A 21,014-nucleotide genomic window follows, 5' to 3' on the forward strand; every position below is an offset into this window, starting at 1 on the left:
AATAATCCAGCTCGGACTGTGCAGTGCCCAGTGAGCCCATCATGATGAGATATTATCATCTATATTAATAGTAGCGTCCCATCGCTGCTGATTAAATGGGGTGCAGTACCCTCCAATAACCAGTAGAGGGAGCAGCAAACAATTAGGAGTATCGGCCTCCCGCCAAATAATACATATATATCTCATTTTTTGCTCAAATACTTCTTCAATGGAAAATACAATGTTTTTTGTAAATGGCCATCTCCTCCTGCTTCGTGCATACAGCTCCTATTGAGAACTACTGTATGTGTCTCCATGGTTACAGACTACAAACAAGCCCTGCGTAGTCAGGACCTGCAGGGAAGCTACAAACAGTAGAGGAGAAGCCGCCCAAAAAAAAGGAACATGACTACAGGATCAGACTACGCAGAGTTTGTTTGACGTCTGTTACCATGGAGACCAATAGCTCTACTTAGGAGCTGCAGACTGTACATTTTTAATCAGGACTGTTTGTACAGGCGTTTCATTTATGAAAAGATGTGCAATACTCTGGAACTGCCCGGAAAGAAGGATAATACCAGACCGATACAAGAGAAGTAGACCTGTGTGATACAAGAGCGGTACACCTGACCGATACAAGTGCAGTACACCTGTCTGATACAAGAGCGGTACACCTGACCGATACAAGTGCAGTACACCTGTCTGATACAAGAGCGGTACACCTGACCGATACAAGTGCAGTACACCTGTCTGATACAAGAGCGGTACACCTGACCGATACAAGAGCGGTACACCTGACCGATACAAGAGAGGTACACCAGACCGATATAAGATAAGTAGACCTGTGTGATACAAGAGCAGTACACCAGACCGATACAAGTGCAGTACACCAGACCGATACAAGTGCAGTACACCAGACCGATACAAGTGCAGTACACCTGTCTGATACAAGTGCAGTACACCTGTCTGATACAAGTGCAGTACACCTGTCTGATACAAGTGCAGTACACCTGTCTGATACAAGTGCAGTACACCTGTCTGATACAAGAGCGGTACACCTGACCGATACAAGAGCGGTACACCTGACCGATACAAGAGAGGTACACCAGACCGATATAAGATAAGTAGACCTGTGTGATACAAGAGCAGTACACCAGACCGATACAAGTGCAGTACACCTGTCTGATACAAGAGCGGTACACCTGACCGATACAAGAGCGGTACACCTGACCGATACAAGAGAGGTACACCAGACCGATATAAGATAAGTAGACCTGTGTGATACAAGAGCAGTACACCAGACCGATACAAGTGCAGTACACCAGACCGATACAAGTGCAGTACACCAGACCGATACAAGTGCAGTACACCTGTCTGATACAAGTGCAGTACACCTGTCTGATACAAGTGCAGTACACCTGTCTGATACAAGTGCAGTACACCTGTCTGATACAAGTGCAGTACACCTGTCTGATACAAGTGCAGCACACCTGACCGATACAAGAGCACTAACACCTGACCGATGCAAGAGTAGTACACCTGACTGATGCAAGAGCGGTACACCTGACCGCTACCGTTTGAGTCCACGTGACTGCTATGGGTGCACGACTATGGGAGCCTGACTATGCCTCCGAACTGTACGTGAAAAAGGGTCCGCACTAGAAAATGGGGCCATGAATTTAGCCATCATTCAAGGTCCAGTCATTGGGATGAGGGGACTGTTTTTGGAAGAGGGGCCAGGCTGACCCTCTGCCCAGATTTCTGTGTGCATCCCCCTAACCCATCAGAAGTCCCACTTTTTAGAAGATGCCCCTTAGAAAGTGCAGGTCTGGGCCGATCCCCGGACCCTCCATCCATCTGTAGCCCCATCAGGATGTCCTTCCAGGTGTTAGCCGGTAGCTTGGCATGCTCTGTAGTAACGCGATCTTCGGAGGGTTGTGGACCAATGAGCTTTCCCAGTTTCCTTTTCTCTATTGCCCCTTTGGTAGAATGAAGCGACCGGCCTCTGACTTTGGCAGGCGGCAGCGACCGGGTGCTGGCGGAAGACTTGTGTGAGGTATGAGGGTGGGACGTCATTTTGGGAAAAACGTTCTGCACCGACCTATAGGCGATAAAACATTGTAATATAAATGTATATCAAATAGAGAACAAGTAAATGTGAAAAAAAAGGGGGAGAAATTGCAAAATGAAACCACCCCGATGTCTCTACGATAAAGTCCGATCTCTCCAGTTACTTAAGGTACTTCATGCATCCGTGAACAACCCCTTTAAGAAGCAGTACATACCCCCCTCTGATGGCAGCGGCGGTGTACAGGATGTCAGGGCCCATAGGCGGCACTTCTCTAGAGGCAGTCACGGCAGGCAGGAGGGTCTCTTCCTTCTCACGTCTCGGGTGGTCTACGTTTTCTCGTTTCTGGCCACCCCCTCTGTGATCATGGCCATTTTGGGGGGCAGAGGAGATGACCCCCATCTTTTTGCTTTTACGTTTCACCACATTACCTTGAGTAAACAATAGAAAATATTTGACTTAACTATTTAAGGGAACAATCCGAAAAAACAAACCTGATGCCCCTGTGCAGGTCATGAGGGGGAGGAGCCTGACACCGGGCGTTCCGGAATTCCCACGTCATGCTCCGCCCCCTCCAGGTCTCCAATAAAAAGGAGAATTATGGGAAGTTCTGTAACTTTCTTATAAACTTTTCTGATCATTGTCAAGGACCCTGCTTGCGGTCAGTGAATGAGAACATTCTTGGGTACACATATAGGCTAAAGAACAAACACTTCACAGCTGAGAAGTTGTTCCAATTGCATCTGGTTTAGACAATCTTTCTGTGGCTACCATGAAGTTTTCCTGCACAGATATGTACAACCCCTCCTCACATGTAAAGCGCCATGGAATAAATAATAATGTAATTATGATTTCCCTACACGGATCCACTATCTCACCAGTCCTCTTACACGTGTCCACTATCTCACCAGTCCTCTTACACGGGTCCACTATCTTACCAGTCCTCTTACACGGTCCACTGTCTCACCAGTCCTCTTACACGGGTCCACTATCTCACCAGTCCTCTTACACGGGTCCACGATCTCACCAGTCCTCTTACCGGACTGATCCTGATCCTTCAGAGCCGCAGTACACACCGCCGGTGGAGCAGATTCAGTTGCTCTCACATGTGAAGGCAGCAGACGTCCCTTCATGTCTTTTTCCAGAAGAAGTTCTCCAGGCCAGAATTTTTTAGAACTAAAAAAAAAAGTGATAAAAAAAATAATAATATGCCCTGCCAGTTATTAGATACCCTGCTGGCATAGTGTGCTGGCCAAAAGAAGAGCTGGAAGCTGCAGATGTGAAGACACGAAAGCTCCTCACAATGCGTGGAGGTCTCCACCATAAGTCTAACACCCAAAGATTGTATGCCAAAAGAAAGGAGGGCGGTCGAGGCTTGATGAGCATCCAAGCCACCATCACTATCCAGGAATACATCAGGAAAATGGCGCCAAAAGATGAGATGCTGAGAGAAAGCCTAAGGCAGCAACAACAACAGATCTGGAAGGAAGAACAGGAACATGAAGCACCATGGAAAGACAAGCCGCTGCATGGGATGAGCCATCGTCAGATAATGGAGGTGGTGGACATAGAGATATCCTACCAATGGCTGGAGAAAGCTGGACTCAGACAGCACAGAGGCACTAATCATAGCGGCACAAGAGCAAGCACTAAGTGCTAGATCCATAGAAGCAGGAATCTACCACACAAGACAAGACCCAAGGAGAAGACTATGCAAAGAAACCTCAGAAACCGTCCAACACATAGTGGCAGGAGGCAAAATGCAAGAACAGCGTATACCGAACGCCACAACCAAGTGCTGGGAATTGTATACAGGAACATCTGCACAGCATATGGGCTAAGTCCAGGTGGGAGACCCCATGAAAAGTGGTGGAGAATGAAAGGGCTAAAATCCTGCGGGACTTCAAGATCCAGACGGATAAGCAGGTGTTGGCTAACCAACCAGTCAAGGATCAGAAGACAGCAATGATACTAGAGGTGGCGGTGCCAAGTGACGGCAACATCAGAAAGAAGGAATGTGAGAAGCTGGAGAACTGGAGAAGATGAGATGGAGAGGCTGGAGAAACTCAAAAAAGGAGAACTGGAGAAGATGGAGATGGAGAGGCTGGAGAAACTAAAAAAAGGAGAACTGGAGAAGATGGAGATGGAGAGGCTGGAGAAACTCAAAGGAGAACTGGAGAAGATGGAGATGGAGAGGCAGGAGAAACTCAAAGGAGAACTGGAGAAGATGGAGATGGAGAGGCAGGAGAAACTCAAAGGAGAACTGGAGAAGATGGAGATGGAGAGGCTGGAGAAACTCAAAAAAGGAGAACTGGAGAAGATGGAGATGGAGAGGCTGGAGAAACTAAAAAAAGGAGAACTGGAGAAGATGGAGATGGAGAGGCTGGAGAAACTCAAAGGAGAACTGGAGAAGATGGAGATGGAGAGGCTGGAGAAACTCAAAAAAGGAGAACTGGAGAAGATGGAGATGGAGAGGCTGGAGAAACTAAAAAAAGGAGAACTGGAGAAGATGGAGATGGAGAGGCTGGAGAAACTCAAAGGAGAACTGGAGAAGATGGAGATGGAGAGGCAGGAGAAACTCAAAGGAGAACTGGAGAAGATGGAGATGGAGAGGCAGGAGAAACTCAAAGGAGAACTGGAGAAGATGAGATGGAGAGGCTGGAGAAACTCAAAAAAGGAGAACTGGAGAAGATGGAGATGGAGAGGCTGGAGAAACTAAAAAAAGGAGAACTGGAGAAGATGGAGATGGAGAGGCTGGAGAAACTCAAAGGAGAACTGGAGAAGATGGAGATGGAGAGGCTGGAGAAACTCAAAGGAGAACTGGAGAAGATGGAGATGGAGAGGCTGGAGAAACTCAAAGGGGAACTGGAGAAGATGGAGATGGAGAGGCTGGAGAAACTCAAAGGAGAACTGGAGAAGATGGAGATGGAGAGGCTGGAGAAACTCAAAGGAGAACTGGAGAAGATGGAGATGGAGAGGCTGGAGAAACTCAAAGGAGAACTGGAGAAGATGGAGATGGAGAGGCTGGAGAAACTCAAAGGGGAACTGGAGAAGATGGAGATGGAGAGGCTGGAGAAACTCAAAGGAGAACTGGAGAAGATGGAGATGGAGAGGCTGGAGAAACTCAAAGGAGAACTGGAGAAGATGTGGAAGGTGAAGGCGACAGTGATTCCAGTGGTGATAGGAGCACTTGGAGCACTGACCCCTAAATTGGAAGAATGGCCACAACAGATCCCAGGAGCAATATCTGAGCTGTCTGCCCAGAAAGGAACAATGCAGGGAACAGCTAAGATGCTGTGCAGAATCCTCAAACTCCCAGGAGGACCCGAGAATGAGAAAGGACAACAAAGACCACCCCCATTGATTGGGGGTGAGAAGAAAGTTTTTATAATACAATATATATATATTATAATTTTTTATTATTTTATTAATGTAACATGCGTGATAAAATGTTTTAAATCAATAATTCTATAATAGAATAGTCAAAATAATATAATAAAATATATCAGTATCATCAATTATATGATTGATATTTATTACTTATTGTGAATATACATTATTACGGTACTTATTATAATATGGTAATCAATAATATAACAAGGATAATATGAATTTGATAAAAGAAAAAATAATACTAATATTAAAGTGATATAATAAAATAATAATATACAAGTAATATAATCAATGACAGAATTCTATAACAAGGAGAATATGAAAATGATAAAAGAAGAATGATCTGTCACTTTTATATTATTAATGTCTTTTCCTTTTATCACTTTCATATTATCCTTGTTATATTATTCTATTATATTACTACTAGCTATTGAACCCGTTCTACGCCCGGGTGGCGAGCATTTATATTGGAATATGGTCTCCATCCTGGTATGTGCTGCTCCCATCCTGTCATATGCTGCTCCATCCTGCGCCCCCATCCTGTCATGTGCTGCTCCACCGTGTCATGTGCTGCTCCATCCTGCGCCCCCATCCTGTCATGTGCTGCTCCACCGTGTCATGTGCTGCTCCATCCTGCATCCCCATCCTGTCATGTGCTGCTCCACCGTGTCATGTGCTGCTCCATCCTGCGCCCCCATCCTGTCATGTGCTGCTCCACCGTGTCATGTGCTGCTCCATCCTGCGCCCCCATCCTGTCATGTGCCACTCCACCGTGTCATGTGCTGCTCCATCCTCATCCCCATCCTGTCATGTGCTCCCATCCTGCGCCCCCATCCTATCACGTGCTGCTCCATCCTGCGCCCCCATCAGTGCGGGCGGCTGTGCTGAGTGCGGGCGGCTGTGCTGAGTGCGGGCGGCTGTATGTGGCTGTGCTGAGTGCGGGCGGCTGTATGTGACGTGGCTGTGCTGGGTGCGGGCGGCTGTGCTGGGTGCGGCAGCTGTGGACGGCTGTGCTGGGTGCGGTGGCTGTGCTGGGTGCAGCGGCTGTGCGTGGCTGTAGGCGGCTGTGGGAGGCTGTGCGTGGCTGTGCTGGGTGCGGCGGCTGTGCGTGGCTGTGCTGGGTGCGGCGGCTGTGCTGGGTGCGGTGGCTGTGCTGGGTGCGGCGGCTGTCCGTGGCTGTAGGCGGCTGTGCGTGGCTGTGGGCGGCTGTGCGTGGCTGTGCTGGGTGCGGAGGCTGTGCGTGGCTGTGGCGGCTGTGCGTGGCTGTGGCGGCTGTGCGTGGCTGTGCTGGGTGCGGCGGCTGTGCTGGGTGCGGCGGCTGTGCTGGGTGCGGCGGCTGTGGGTGGCTGTGCTGAATGCAGCGGTTGTGCGTGGCTGTGGGCGGCTGTGCTGGGTGCGGCGGCTGTGCGTGGCTGTGGGCGGCTGTGCGTGGCTGTGGGCGGCTGTGCTGGGTGCGGCGGCTGTGCTGGGTGCGGCGGCTGTCCGTGGCTGTGGGCGGCTGTGGACGGCTGTGGGAGGCTGTGCTGGGTGCGGCAGCTGTGCGTGGCTGTAGGCGGCTGTGCGTGGCTGTGGCGGCTGTGCATGGTGCGGCGGATGTGCTGGGTGCGGCGGCTGTGCTGGGTGCGGCGGCTGTGCGTGGCTGTGGGCGGCTGTGCGTGGCTGTGGGCGGCTGTGCTGGGTGCGGCGGCTGTGCGTGGCTGTGGTCGGCTGTGCTGGGTGCGGCGGCTGTGCGTGGCTATGGGTGGCTGTGCGTGGCTGTGGGCAGCTGTGCTGGGTGCGGCGGCTGTGCTGGGTGCGGCGGGCGCCTGTGCGTGGCTGTGGGCGGCTATGGTCGGCTGTGCTGGGTGCGGCGGCTGTGCGTTGCTGTGGGCGGCTGTGCGTGGCTGTGCTGGGTGCGGCCATTTTCTTGGTCCTGCTCCCGGAGTCGGCGCCTGCGCAGTCCGCGCTTTCCGGCGCCATTTTCTTGAAGACACTGCAATGTGTCTTCAAGAAAATGGCGCCGGAAAGCGCGGACTGCGCAGGCGCCGATTCCGGGAGCAGGGGGACAGTCACGGCCCGGAAGCGCGTCGGTGGAACGGGTCAGGTAAGTATACTCACCCTTCGCCTCCTGGCTCGTCCCTGCTTGTCCGGTGGAGATCGCGGTGTGCGTTCAGCGCTTACGCATACCGCGATCTCCTGGGAGCGTCGCTCTGTGCGGTCCAGACTGCGCCGGCGCTTGCGCAGTCTATAGAGGCTTCGGACAGAGTGACGCTCCCAGCGTTATATTATAGATTATATTACTGATGTTGCTTTTATAAACTAGTCTAAGTGATAGAATAATAATAATAATAATAATAATAATAATAATAAGTAATATAACAATAACATAATTCTATAACAGGGATAATAGAACAGTGATATAATAAGAAAATGATATAAAATAATAATAATGTTTTCTTCTACATAGGAGGCGACTGTGTACTTACTGGCAGAGCGACGGCCGTTCGTATACAGGAGACGGCAATGACATTTTCACTAAAAAAAACAAACAAGTCGTGTCAAGTGAAGGCTCCTTAAAGAAATATCACAGTAAAAAAATAAATAATATCCTCTCCCACGAAACAAGACAAAACCATTTGATCCCGGCTCTTCCATCATCCTGCTCAGTGCGATATCTGGTGATACTACGACTCACAGCAGCGAGAAAGCCACAATGTGGAATCGGCTGCTAACGAGAAATCACAATACTGAAGTTGTTTTTTTTATTCAGGCACTGCACGATGTGAGGATTCTACGACGCCAGCAGCGGCAGACGTGTGATTGTGATTTTCATACATCCAGCCACATCCCAACTAGAAGGGACACAGTCTAGTTGGAATGTGGCTGGAAGTATGAAAATCACATACTCGCAGTCACACGTCTGCCGCTGCTGGCGCCAGAGAATCCTCACAACGCGCACTGTGTCTGATGTTAGGATTCACAAGTTCGCAGTCACATAGATTGCCTGGGACTGGACGACCCCTTTAAATTGACTGCAGATTCGTAGCCTGGGACTGGACGACCCCTTTAAATTGACTGCAGATTCGTAGCCTGGGACTGGACGACCCCTTTAAACTGACTGCAGACTCGTAGCGTGGGATCGGACGACCCCTTTAACTCTTAAAATAAACCAGTAACTTATTTCAATTAGTCTAAAGTTCCAACTTCAGCATCTTGAACCTATTTTTGCATCTTTTACTCCCTAGATTCTAGGCCATATTTGGCAGAATTGGTGGATCTCAGCAGAGGCTATACGCAGCTCTCGGGCCGCTGTGCATCTGGCTAGGAGTCAGCTTACTGCAGCAGAAACCTCCCCCCACTGGAAACTCTATAAAGCTGACACAAGACTATAACTAAGCCAGATAGGTGGACTCTGTTGTGTCGCTATCATGCAGCAACAATCACAATTCTCTACAAATTTTCTTTAGGCTTAGTGCAGGGGCAGACTGATCATTGTCAGGGTCCCGGGCAATAAAAGGTCATTGGCCCCTTTTCTATAAGTTTAATTCCTTCCATCGTTTTTTGATTCTCTGTTTCCTCTTAAAGGAATTTGTCTCTGGGGCTTTTGGATTTACACCTCATCCATGGAAGTCTATGGGAGCTGAATAAATCTGTATGTAGTGAGCTCCCCCTAGTGGAGAAGCCCCGTTTCAGTACTTCGCTTTTAATGGGCGTGCTCTGAGCCAATCACATTTCTCCTGCACTGCTTTGACTCCACCTTGAAAAACTAGGTGAGAAGCTGCAGCTGCATCCCCCTCCTCTCCCCACTTATTTCTGTAATTACTCTGGATGCATTTGGGGAGGGGGGATTATGTGCCGTATACAATGTACAGTCATCTATTTGGTTTTTTTTAGTGACTGTCACTCTTTATTGTACTGACCCGATTCCTGCGCTCCATCACCAGAGACGTCATCGCACCCATGGCTGGCGGTATTTGGCCTGAAGGACTCGTCGTTGTCGGGGCTGACATAATAACAGCATGGCTCTAGGATATTATTGCACGGGACTCGCTGGGAGAAGAGATTCTTAAATATTGGGAGAGGCCTTTTCCAGTTAAAACCTGAGAAAATAAAAAAGCAACCCCAATATTCAGTATCATCTGCAGGAGTAAAAGGCAAGTTAAAGGGCATTTCCCCTTTAAGTGACAAAAATAAATGCAAAAGTGACAAAGTCCATAACTCCGGGGTTATAAAAAAAAAAGCGTGTTGTGCTACCTGCCTGTGTGAACACATCCTTAATAACACTCACAGCCGCCATCGTAATGTGCTCTAATTACTAAATACAGGATCTATCAACACCAACCTGCTGATGGTTTCCATACAGCTTTCATTCTACACAGAAAAACTGAAAACACTGATGGAAACCTCATTATTACGGTATAAATAATACATCTGATGGGAGGAGGATTGGGATCGGAGAGGCGGATTCAGTGCTTTACTCACTATTAAAGGTGCTCGTTATACTGACGACATCCTGGCTCCTGGCACCGGAGAGCGACTGGGTGTGAAATACGGAAAAATGGTCAAAATACAGATCAGATACAAGGAAGGAATCACAGGTAGATTATGTCATATGAACACAGGAACAAACCGACCTGATGATAAGGACCATTGAGTCCTATGGAACCAACCAACCTGGTGATAGGGATCGGCGATCTCTAAAGAACCAGCTAATCTGGAGGTAAGGATCAATGATCCCTAAAAAACCAAACAACCTGGTGATAAGGATCAGTGACCCCAAAGAACCAACCGACCTGATGACACGGACCCTAAAGAACCAACCGACCTGATGACACGGACCCCTAAGGAACCAACTGATCTGATGACACGGACCCCTAAGGAACCAGCCGACCTGATAACATGGAGCCCCAAGGAACCCACCAACCTCATAATAGGGATCAGTAATCCCTATGAAAAACAGATTTTGGATGATGGATGGAAATAAGGGACATCATAACACATTAAAATCTGACATTTGGGAATAATGGAAGCTAAGAAGGACAATACCTATAATCTGTGCTGTTACAGTATGAAACATCATTAAACCTCTGAGGCCGGAGGGCCCCTGTCTGTCCATGGTCCCTTTGTTCTTCTGATCACCCCCCTGCAGGTGAGCTATCAGAGACCCCCTACAGGTGAGCTATCAGAGACCCCCTACAGGTGAGCTATCAGAGACCCCCTGCAGGTGAGCTATCAGAGACCCCCTGCAGGTGAGCTCTCAGAGACCCCCTACAGGTGAGCTATCAGAGACCCCCTGCAGGTGAGCTATCAGAGACCCCCTACAGTTGAGCTCTCAGAGACCCCCTACAGGTGAGCTATCAGAGACCCCCTACAGGTGAGCTATCAGAGACCCCCTACAGGTGAGCTATCAGAGACCCCCTACAGGTGAGCTATCAGAGACCCCCTACAGGTGAGCTATCAGAGACCCCCTACAGGTGAGCTCTCAGAGACCCCCTACAGGTGAGCTCTCAGAGACCCCCTGCAGGTGAGCTATCAGAGACCCCCTGCAGGTGAGCTATCAGAGACCCCCTACAGGTGAGCTATCAGAGACCCCCTACAGGTGAGCTATCAGAGACCCCCTACAGGTGAGCTATCAGAGACCCCCTACAGGTGAGCTATCAGAGACCCCCTACAGGTGAGCTATCAGAGACCCCCTACAGGTGAGCTCTCAGAGACCCCCTACAGGTGAGCTCTCAGAGACCCCCTGCAGGTGAGCTATCAGAGACCCCCTACAGGTGAGCTATCAGAGACCCCCTACAGGTGAGCTATCAGAGACCCCCTAGAGGTGAGCTATCAGAGACCCCCTACAGGTGAGCTATCAGTGACCCCCTACAGGTGAGCTATCAGAGACCCCCTGCAGGTGAGCTATCAGTGACCCCCTACAGGTGAGCTCTCAGAGACCCCCTGCAGGTGAGCTATCAGAGACCCCCTGCAGGTGAGCTATCAGAGACCCCCTGCAGGTGAGCTATCAGAGACCCCCTACAGGTGAGCTATCAGTGACCCCCTACAGGTGAGCTCTCAGAGACCCCCTGCAGGTGAGCTATCAGAGACCCCCTGCAGGTGAGCTATCAGAGACCCCCTACAGGTGAGCTATCAGAGACCCCCTACAGGTGAGCTATCAGAGACCCCCTACAGGTGAGCTATCAGTGACCCCCTGCAGGTGAGCTATCAGAGACCCCCTACAGGTGAGCTATCAGAGACCCCCTGCAGGTGAGCTATCAGAGACCCCCTACAGGTGAGCTATCAGAGACCCCCTGCAGGTGAGCTATCAGAGACCCCTACAGGTGAGCTATCAGAGACCCCCTACAGGTGAGCTATCAGAGACCCCCTACAGGTGAGCTATCAGAGACCCCCTACAGGTGAGCTATCAGAGACCCCCTACAGGTGAGCTATCAGAGACCCCCTGCAGGTGAGCTATCAGAGACCCCTACAGGTCAGCTATCAGAGACCCCCTACAGGTGAGCTATCAGAGACCCCCTACAGGTGAGCTATCAGAGACCCCCTACAGGTGAGCTATCAGAGACCCCCTGCAGGTGAGCTATCAGAGACCCCTACAGGTGAGCTATCAAAGACCCCCTACAGGTGAGCTATCAGAGACCCCCTACAGGTGAGCTATCAGAGACCCCCTACAGGTGACCTATCAGAGACCCCTGCAGGTGAGCTATCAGAGACCCCCTGCAGGTGAGCTATCAGAGACCCCCTGCAGGTGAGCTATCAGAGACCCCTACAGGTCAGCTATCAGAGACCCCCTACAGGTGAGCTATCAGAGACCCCCTACAGGTGAGCTATCAGAGACCCCTACAGGTGAGCTATCAAAGACCCCCTACAGGTGAGCTATCAGAGACCCCTACAGGTGAGCTATCAGAGACCCCCTACAGGTGAGCTATCAAAGACCCCCTACAGGTGAACTATCAGAGACCCCCTGCAGGTGAGCTATCAGAGACCCCCTGCAGGTGAGCTATCAGAGACCCCTACAGGTGAGCTATCAAAGACCCCCTACAGGTGAGCTATCAGAGACCCCCTACAGGTGAGCTATCAAAGACCCCCTACAGGTGAGCTATCAGAGACCCCCTGCAGGTGAGCTATCAGAGACCCCCTGCAGGTGAGCTATCAGAGACCCCCTGCAGGTGAGCTATCAGAGACCCCTACAGGTGAGCTATCAAAGACCCCCTACAGGTGAGCTATCAGAGACCCCCTACAGGTGACCTATCAGAGACCCCCTACAGGTGACCTATCAGAGACCCCTGCAAGTGAGCTATCAGAGACCCCCTGCAGGTGAGCTATCAGAGACCCCCTACAGGTGAGCTATCAGAGACCCCCTGCAGGTGAGCTATCAGAGACCCCTACAGGTCAGCTATCAGAGACCCCCTACAGGTGAGCTATCAGAGACCCCCTACAGGTGAGCTATCAGAGACCCCTACAGGTCAGCTATCAGAGACCCCCTACAGGTGAGCTATCAGAGACCCCTACAGGTGAGCTATCAGAGACCCCCTGCAGGTGAGCTATCAGAGACCACTACAGGTCAGCTATCAGAGACCCCCTACAGGTGAGCTATCAGAGACCCCTACAGGTGAGCTATCAGAGACCCCCTACAGGTGAGCTATCAGAGACCCCCTACAGGTGAGCTATCAGAGACCCCTACAGGTGAGCTATCAGAGACCCCCTACAGGTGAGCTATCAGAGACCCCCTACAGGTGAGCTATCAGAGACCCCCTACAGGTGAGCTATCAGAGACCCCCTACAGGTGAGCTATCAGAGACCCCCTGCAGGTGAGCTATCAGAGACCCCCTGCAGGTGAGCTATCAGAGACCCCCTACAGGTGAGCTATCAGAGACCCCTACAGGTGAGCTATCAGAGACCCCCTACAGGTGAGCTATCAGAGACCCCCTACAGGTGAGCTATCAGAGACCCCCTACAGGTGAGCTATCAGAGACCCCCTGCAGGTGAGCTATCAGAGACCCCCTGCAGGTGAGCTATCAGAGACCCCCTACAGGTGAGCTATCAGAGACCCCTACAGGTGAGCTATCAGAGACCCCCTACAGGTGAGCTATCAGAGACCCCCTACAGGTGAGCTATCAGAGACCCCTACAGGTGAGCTATCAGAGACCCCCTACAGGTGAGCTATCAGAGACCCCCTACAGGTGAGCTATCAGAGACCCCCTACAGGTGAGCTATCAGAGACCCCCTACAGGTGAGCTATCAGAGACCCCCTGCAGGTGAGCTATCAGAGACCCCCTACAGGTGAGCCATCAGAGACCCCCTACAGGTGAGCTATCAGAGACCCCTACAGGTGAGATATCAGAGACCCCTACAGGTGAGCTATCAGAGACCCCCTACAGGTGAGATCTGTACATCTTGTCTCCAGCCTAGTGGAGTGTGAAACGGTCCTCGGCCTTTGGACAAACAGACTTTTCCTAAATACAAGGACTCCATCTGCAGGAAGATGAAGACCCCTGTAAAGATCCTTGACCCTCCAATCTATTCTGCACCTAGGAGCGCCACCTTCAGGAGCGCAGCCATCTATATCTTCCATGGGGTGTATAGGGTTGCAGCCGTTCCCTGCACTCACCTTGGTGGTGATGACTTCTCCTTTGGCGTTGAACACCAGGTAGATCACGGAGACCTGTCACACAGACACGGGGTCAAATGTCAGCGAAGCCAAGAAGGAAGCATTGATATTATGCTGCCCTCTGGTGTCCACACGTAGAACTGCCATGTTGGTAAAGCTGCTCTGTACAGCAGTATTATCTGGATACTGAATGTAGGTATTATATATTCATTGTATAGCAGTATTATCTGGATACTATATAGAGGTATTTTTTATTCTTTGTATGGTAGTATTATTTGGATACCGAATGGAGGTATTATTTGTTCTTCATATACCCGTATTATTTAGAAATCACAAAGAAAAAATAATATTGCCATAGAGTTTCCAAATAACTCAGGTATCCAAATACTACTACCATATAAAGAATAAATAATTTTTCGTAGTATGTAAGTATTATTTGGATATTATTTATTCACTGCAATGACAGTATTATTTTGGAGCGGTAAGCAATGTATCCTGCCTGTAGTACTAGATCTCATGACATTCAGGATTCCTGTCACTGTTCTGGCAGGACGGACGCGATCAATCACGGATAACGTTATCCACCACACTGACGGACGGAGTGGATAACAGGTGCGGTAATATTCTAGGTACTGCACGTTTGGCAGTGACACGATCAGTAAACCTCGCGCAGAATACAGACCTTCTTGGTGCTTAGGTCTTGGTAGAGAGGCGCCCTCTGCTGTGTGGTCAGACTGTTTTTTTTGGAAACTTTTTGCAGGTTTTGCAGCTTCCGGATGGAGCTGAGTTTTGCCTAAAAAGATAAAGATTTGTAAATCATCTGCATAGCCGGATCTCGTGGCCTCTTTAGTCCTCAGACCATGATGGGAGTTGTAGTGATAGAGAGGTGCAATCAATAGATTGGTAATTAGGTTTATAATATCTGTTTGCTAATGATTGGAACAGTTTGTCTGATGCACTGCTTCTGTATAGATGTAGTGTGACTGCAGTCACCACTAGAGGGAGCTCACTGCATACAGGTTATACATTGAAGTCAATGAGAACACAGTCTGCGCTAAGCTCCTGAGCTCCCTCTAGTGGGGGCTGCAGGGAGATAGACATTGTATTCTTTATCTTTAGGCCACAAAAAAAATAAAAAAATATTTCTTACCGCCACAAATTCCTTCCCGCAGGATGATAGCAGATAAATATAAAATATGTTCTTTTAGATCCAAGAAGAAAAGGGGAGAAGGGGCTGTAGAAAAGCTGGGCGAGAAACACTAGGGGGCGATCTAATAAGGGCCATAACTGGCTGTCACACAGAATGTTATCAGGAACCAATCACATCACATTACAAGCTCCGTCATCACGGCACACAGGACCGAATATTGGGCACACATCCTCAGAGGTTCAGTAGGAGGAATCCTTTTCCTTATAATAAACCTTAATAATCGGCTTCATGAGACGTCTGGAAGCAAAAGAGGATCAGACCTCTGAAGAGAGAAGGATAAAGGAGAACTCCGGCCTAGTAGTGTGGCTCCACCCATAATCTGTACAAATCCATTGAAAAGAAATGGAGATCATTTGGAGGAGAAAGAAAAATAACTCAAATAATGTGTTTGCATAAATCTACACACCCTTAGACTAATACTTTTGTTGTAGCTCCATATCTGTCAGGTTGCGGGGGCATCTCCTGTTTATAGTGCCCTCTTCAGAACACCCATAAATTTACCATTGAGCTATTCCCAGGATCTTCTGGAGACACCAGAATTTGGAGGTCGCTTGGGGTCGTCATCGCGCGCTGAAAGGTGAAGTTCCTTTTCAGGTTTTGTTGCAAAATTGACTGGTTTTGAGGAACTGTACAGAATTCTTACCACAATGACTAAAACCTCAGTTCCAGCTATCGAAAAACAATCCCAAAGCCTAATGCCGCCTCCACCATGTCTCACTGTGGGTATGGTGTTCTCTTGGTGATGAGCACTGTTGAGTACTTTTCACCTTTTGGAATTATGGCCAAAAAGTTCCACTTTGGTCTCATCAGACCATAACATGCTTTTGTCAGACTTGATGTAGGTTTTGGTAAAACATAGCCAGACTTGAGGGTTTTTCTTTGTAAGAAAAGGCTTCCGTCTTGCCATCCTATCTCACAGGATGAATATATGAAGAATATGGGAGATTGTTGTCACGTGCAGAACACAACCAGTACTCGCCAGAAATTCCTGCAGCTCCTTTAATGTTGAAATTCCTGCAGCTCCTTTAATGTTGTTGTTGGCCTCTCAGACCAATTTTCTTCTTGTCTTTTCATTAGAGATGTCCAGTTGTAGCTAATTTCACTAGTGACCTCTTCACAGTGCTCCATGGTAGATCTAATGCCTTGGAAATATTTTTGTCCCCTTCTCCTGACTGATAACTTTCCGCAACGGGATCCCTATGCTGTGTAGTCAGCTGTTTACAGACCATGGATTTTACTGTAAAATCCACCTAAGATAATGTCAGCTAAATCCTCCTAGAACAGCAAAACTTTATATGGGGCGATCAGAATCGTTGTAAATGATGGCAGCCGTGCACTGACTACCATGTATAATGGGTGTAAACGTGATTGGCTAATTCTGAACACGACCACAGCCCAAATTCTATGTCCACACTTATGCAACCACATTAATTTTAGTTTTCTTATTTTTATTTTCCCTTCACACAGAACAATTTGGAAGGTTCACAGTCAGGTGACAATGAAGCTCTGCCCACAAGATGGAATAATGATGTATCTTGGGAAAACAATAAAAATAAAGTCTGTACACCCCATACTTTTTAATTCCAAAATTTTGATTTTAGATCTACAAAGGATTTACTGATGTAACATTATGTGATGGCTGGAGTTCCCCTTTAAGCCTCATTCAAAGGACTCTTATCCATCAGACGTAAAATGCGTGAGGGCCTCATGGTTGTGACTGGAGTAAAAAAAATCATTTAAAGAGGCTGCGGAATTTTGAACGCAGCTCTGGTTGAGACTAGAGTATAAAATAATTTAAAGGGGCTGCAGAATTTTGAATGCAGCTCTGGCTGAGACTGGAGTATAAAATAATTTAAAGGTGCTGCGGAATTTTGAATGCAGCTCTGGTTGAGACTGGAGTAAAAATAATTTAAAGGGGCTGAAGAATTTTGAATGCAGCTCTGGCTAAGACTGGGAGTAAAAAATCATTTAAAGGGACTGCAGAATTTTGAATGCAGCTCTTGCTAAGACTGGGAGTAAAAAATCATTTAAAGGGACTGCAGAATTTTGAATGCAGCCCTGGCAAAGACTGGAAGTATAAAATAATTTATAGGGGCTATCCACAAAGCGAGCATGTAAACAATACAGTCTGGACCCAGAAAATGCGTTAAAAGCTCCGGATGTGAACACACAGTTAGGTCCGTACAGAACATTTACATTTTGGTGGTCAGAGCTCGCCGTCCATGACCCCGGGCTTTTTTTGTCCTGGTAGTGTGTCACTGCCTCTGCCTTAATAAAGGTAGAGAAAAAAAAACAAAGAGGAAAAGACCCCATAAATAGTTAACACTAACTTTTTAAAGGGAAAGCACGCTCTTAACACTTCAGATCCTGGGCACCTATAGGGTGACACTGACAACCACGCGCATCATTGTCGCGCCCTCTTGGGTGGTCACTTGGTTTTTCACGATTGTACGCTGCATATCAATGTGGCTAGGAAAGCCGAGTGGCTACCAATGTGGCTACCAGGGCAGCTCTCCCGGACTCCTCTATATGACAGAAGACATCACTGACACTTACAGCCTCTGGGCTCCGCCACCGCCGCTGCGCCACCATCACCGCCTGCGTCTTCTCACCTTCATCCTGCACAAAGCAAATGTCCGCTCATTACTGGGGTCTGCAACATATTCCAAAATATTACAGTCTCTTAGAATGCTTGTATTCATGGGTAACGACCATAGTGCCCCAATAACAGTGCCAGCCCCAGCAGTATTAATCACAGTGCCCCAATAACAGTGCCAGCCCCAGCAGTATTAATCACAGTGCCCCAATAACAGTGCCAGCCCCAGCAGTATTAATCACAGTGCCCCAATAACAGTGCCAGCCCCAGCAGTATTAATCACAGCGCCCCAATAACAGTGCTAGCCCCTGCAGTATTAATCACAGCGCCCCAATAATAGTGCCAGCCCCAGCAGTATTAATCACAGCGCCCCAATAACAGTGCCAGCCCCAGCAGTATTAATCACAGTGCCCCAATAACAGTGCCAGCCCCAGCAGTATTAATCACAGTGCCCCAATAACAGTGCCAGCCCCAGCAGTATTAATCACAGCGCCCCAATAACAGTGCTAGCCCCTGCAGTATTAATCACAGCGCCCCAATAATAGTGCCAGCCCCAGCAGTATTAATCACAGCGCCCCAATAACAGTGCCAGCCCCAGCAGTATTATTCACAGTGCCCCAATAACAGTGCCAGCCCAGCAGTATTAATCACAGCAACCCAATAACAGTGCCAGCCCCAGCAGTATTAATCACAGCGCCCCAACAACAGTGCCAGCCCCAGCAGTATTAATCACAGCGCCCCAACAACAGTGCCAGCCCCAGCAGTATTATTCACAGTGCCCCAATAACAGTGCCAGCCCCAGCAGTATTAATCACAGCAACCCAATAACAGTGCCAGCCCAGCAGTATTAATCACAGCAACCCAATAACAGTGCCAGCCCCAGCAGTATTAACCACAGTGCCCCAATAACAGTGCCAGCCCCAGCAGTATTAATCACAGCGCCCCAATAACAGTGCCAGCCCCAGCAGTATTATTCACAGTGCCCCAATAACAGTGCCAGCCCAGCAGTATTAATCACAGCACCTCAATAACAGTGCCAGCCCCAGCAGTATTAACCACAGTGCCCCAATAACAGTGCCAGACAACATTCCCCAAAACCAGTATCAGACTCAGTGACAGTCTCCCGGACACTGGCGGACAGCAGACACACGATAGACCCCTATATTCGGTCTCAGGGTGGTCTCCATTTATCCACACAGTGAAAGTCACAGTTGGTAGAACTGAATCCTTCGTTGTGTGATTTGACCCAGAAGGGAACATTAAAAAAATAAAATCACACAAATGTACAAAACGGTTCTGTGTAATTACAGAGATGTCTCCGCTGGTGAAATGCCAAACAAAGGTGAGACAATTAGTGGGATAACGAGCGAGGAGCCTGTAATCAGGCCTCCATTAGTTCCAGGTTGTGTGTTCGCTTTGACCTTTTCTTTGATGCGTCTCCGGTGGATCGTAGAGAAGATACCGAGATCTGATCAACACGAAGCATCAAAAAGCAACAACGTGCAAACATGGAAACTCCCGTCTGACCGTACGGGGTAAGATTAGATAAGTGGCGCCAGATGGGGTCCGGACACCTGCTTATCTCCACCTCCCGGTCCAGTTGGATGGCAGCATTTCCTCTTACCTGGGGGTTCGGGATCATCGCTGGAGGTTTCCTCTGCGAGTTCCGTTCTCTCTTGGACTTGAGGACTTTTCTACGGGGTTTTACCTGACAAGATACAGAAAAAAAGTGGAGACTCTCAGGAGCCCCCTGTAGTGCCCTCCTCTATCCGTGACGGTATAACGGGGGGCACACGTGTATGTGTATAGTATACTGGCGCTGTCTCTGTATACATACCTTACCAGCGAACTCCATCAGATGGGCAGGAGGACCGTTCGAGTCAGAGCTGTCCGATCCCCTGGTGCTGAAATTGACAAAGAGCGGTCATACATACCGTATACTCATACTACAGCTGTACTTTACAGTCTACTGCTACAGTTACATCCAGAGCTGCAATCACAATTCTGCTTCTTTATTTTTTATTGTATTGCAGTTTGGGATATGTAAAGTTTACACTGCGTGCTGCCCAGTAATGTGCTGGAGAAAATGTGAGTCCAAACTCACCTGGAATCAAGATCCGACAGGACATCCTCTAGAACAGATTCAGAGTCCAAGCCGAGCTTGTGATTGTAGGTCACTCGCTGCTTCACCATCTCCTCCAGCTCCCTCATACAAGAGTAATACTGCAGACAGATCATCAAGCCAAAGGTATAACAACTGGCACATAGCGGAAGTATTATACAGTGGCATGTAAAAGTTTGGGCACCCTTGGAGATTTGTGTGCTGATACCTTTGACCAAAATCTCAGACCTTAATTAGCCTTTTAGGGTTCTGATTTGTTCACTATCATCGTTAGGAATGGCCAGGTGATGAAAATTTCCAGCTTTATAAAAACCCAGCCGCCTCTAACCTTGTGCCAAAAAACTGCAGCCATGGGTGCTTCTAAGCAGCTGCCGAGCACTCTGAAAATGAAAATGGTGGCGGCCACAAAGCAGGACAAGGCTATAAGAAGAGAGCAAAGCGTTTCCAAGTTGCCCTTTCCTCAGTTCGAAAAGTAATTAAGAAATAGTAGTTACCAGAAACAGTGGAGGTCAAGATAAGGTCCTGGAAGATCAAGTAAAATGTCAGTGAGAGCTGCTCTTGCTCTCACTTGCTAGAGAGGCAACTCAGAACCCCTGCTTGACTGCAAAAGATCTTCAGAAAAAAATTAGAAAAATCTGAAGTTGTGGTACATTGTTCCACTGTTAAGAGACATCTGCACAAATATGGTCTTCATGGAAGAGTCATCAGAAGAAAACCTCTCCTGTGTCCTTGCCATAAAATTCAGGATCATAAGTATGCAAAAGAACATCCAAACAAACCTGATGTATTTTGGAAACAAGTCCTGTGGACCGATGAGGTTAAAATAGAACTTCGGCCACAATGATCAAAGGTACAAGTGTGTGGAGAAAAAAGGGCACAGAATTTCAGGAAAAGAACATTCGCCAACCATTAAGCATGGTGGACATCAATCATGCTTTGGGGTTGTGTTGCAGCCAATGGCACGGGGAACATTTCACGGGTAAAGTGAAGAATGGATTCAATGAAATTATAAATTCTTAATGCAAACATAACACCATCTGTAAAAAGCTGAAGAAGAAA

The 21,014-nt window shown here is 48.4% G+C and overlaps 1 protein-coding gene across 4 annotated transcripts in view; it reads right to left on the reverse strand.

The window, feature by feature from the left end:
- Positions 1 to 1,113: 1,113 nt before the first annotated feature.
- The window catches only part of AGBL3 (AGBL carboxypeptidase 3), a 74,750-nt gene continuing 54,849 nt past the window's right edge, over positions 1,114 to 21,014 (reverse strand). For 3 of the 4 annotated variants that reach the window (XM_077266793.1, XM_077266794.1, XM_077266795.1), the window contains 12 exons: positions 19,938 to 20,056; positions 19,671 to 19,737; positions 19,458 to 19,541; positions 17,794 to 17,856; positions 14,710 to 14,820; positions 14,028 to 14,081; positions 9,902 to 9,956; positions 9,340 to 9,519; positions 7,906 to 7,954; positions 3,087 to 3,223; positions 2,265 to 2,478; positions 1,481 to 2,080 (listed from right to left, as the gene is read on the reverse strand). In XM_077266793.1, coding sequence (XP_077122908.1) covers positions 1,681 to 2,080; positions 2,265 to 2,478; positions 3,087 to 3,223; positions 7,906 to 7,954; positions 9,340 to 9,519; positions 9,902 to 9,956; positions 14,028 to 14,081; positions 14,710 to 14,820; positions 17,794 to 17,856; positions 19,458 to 19,541; positions 19,671 to 19,737; positions 19,938 to 20,056 — 1,533 coding nt within the window. In that variant the 3' untranslated portion in view covers positions 1,481 to 1,680. Of the gene's footprint in view, positions 1,158 to 1,421; positions 2,081 to 2,264; positions 2,479 to 3,086; positions 3,224 to 7,905; positions 7,955 to 9,339; positions 9,520 to 9,901; positions 9,957 to 14,027; positions 14,082 to 14,709; positions 14,821 to 17,793; positions 17,857 to 19,457; positions 19,542 to 19,670; positions 19,738 to 19,937; positions 20,057 to 21,014 lie in introns of those variants that run through there. The other variant, XR_013215949.1, reaches the window with a different exon arrangement.

The sequence above is a fragment of the Ranitomeya variabilis genome, chromosome 5 (genome assembly GCF_051348905.1).
Source record: "Ranitomeya variabilis isolate aRanVar5 chromosome 5, aRanVar5.hap1, whole genome shotgun sequence".
NCBI lineage: Eukaryota > Metazoa > Chordata > Amphibia > Anura > Dendrobatidae > Ranitomeya > Ranitomeya variabilis.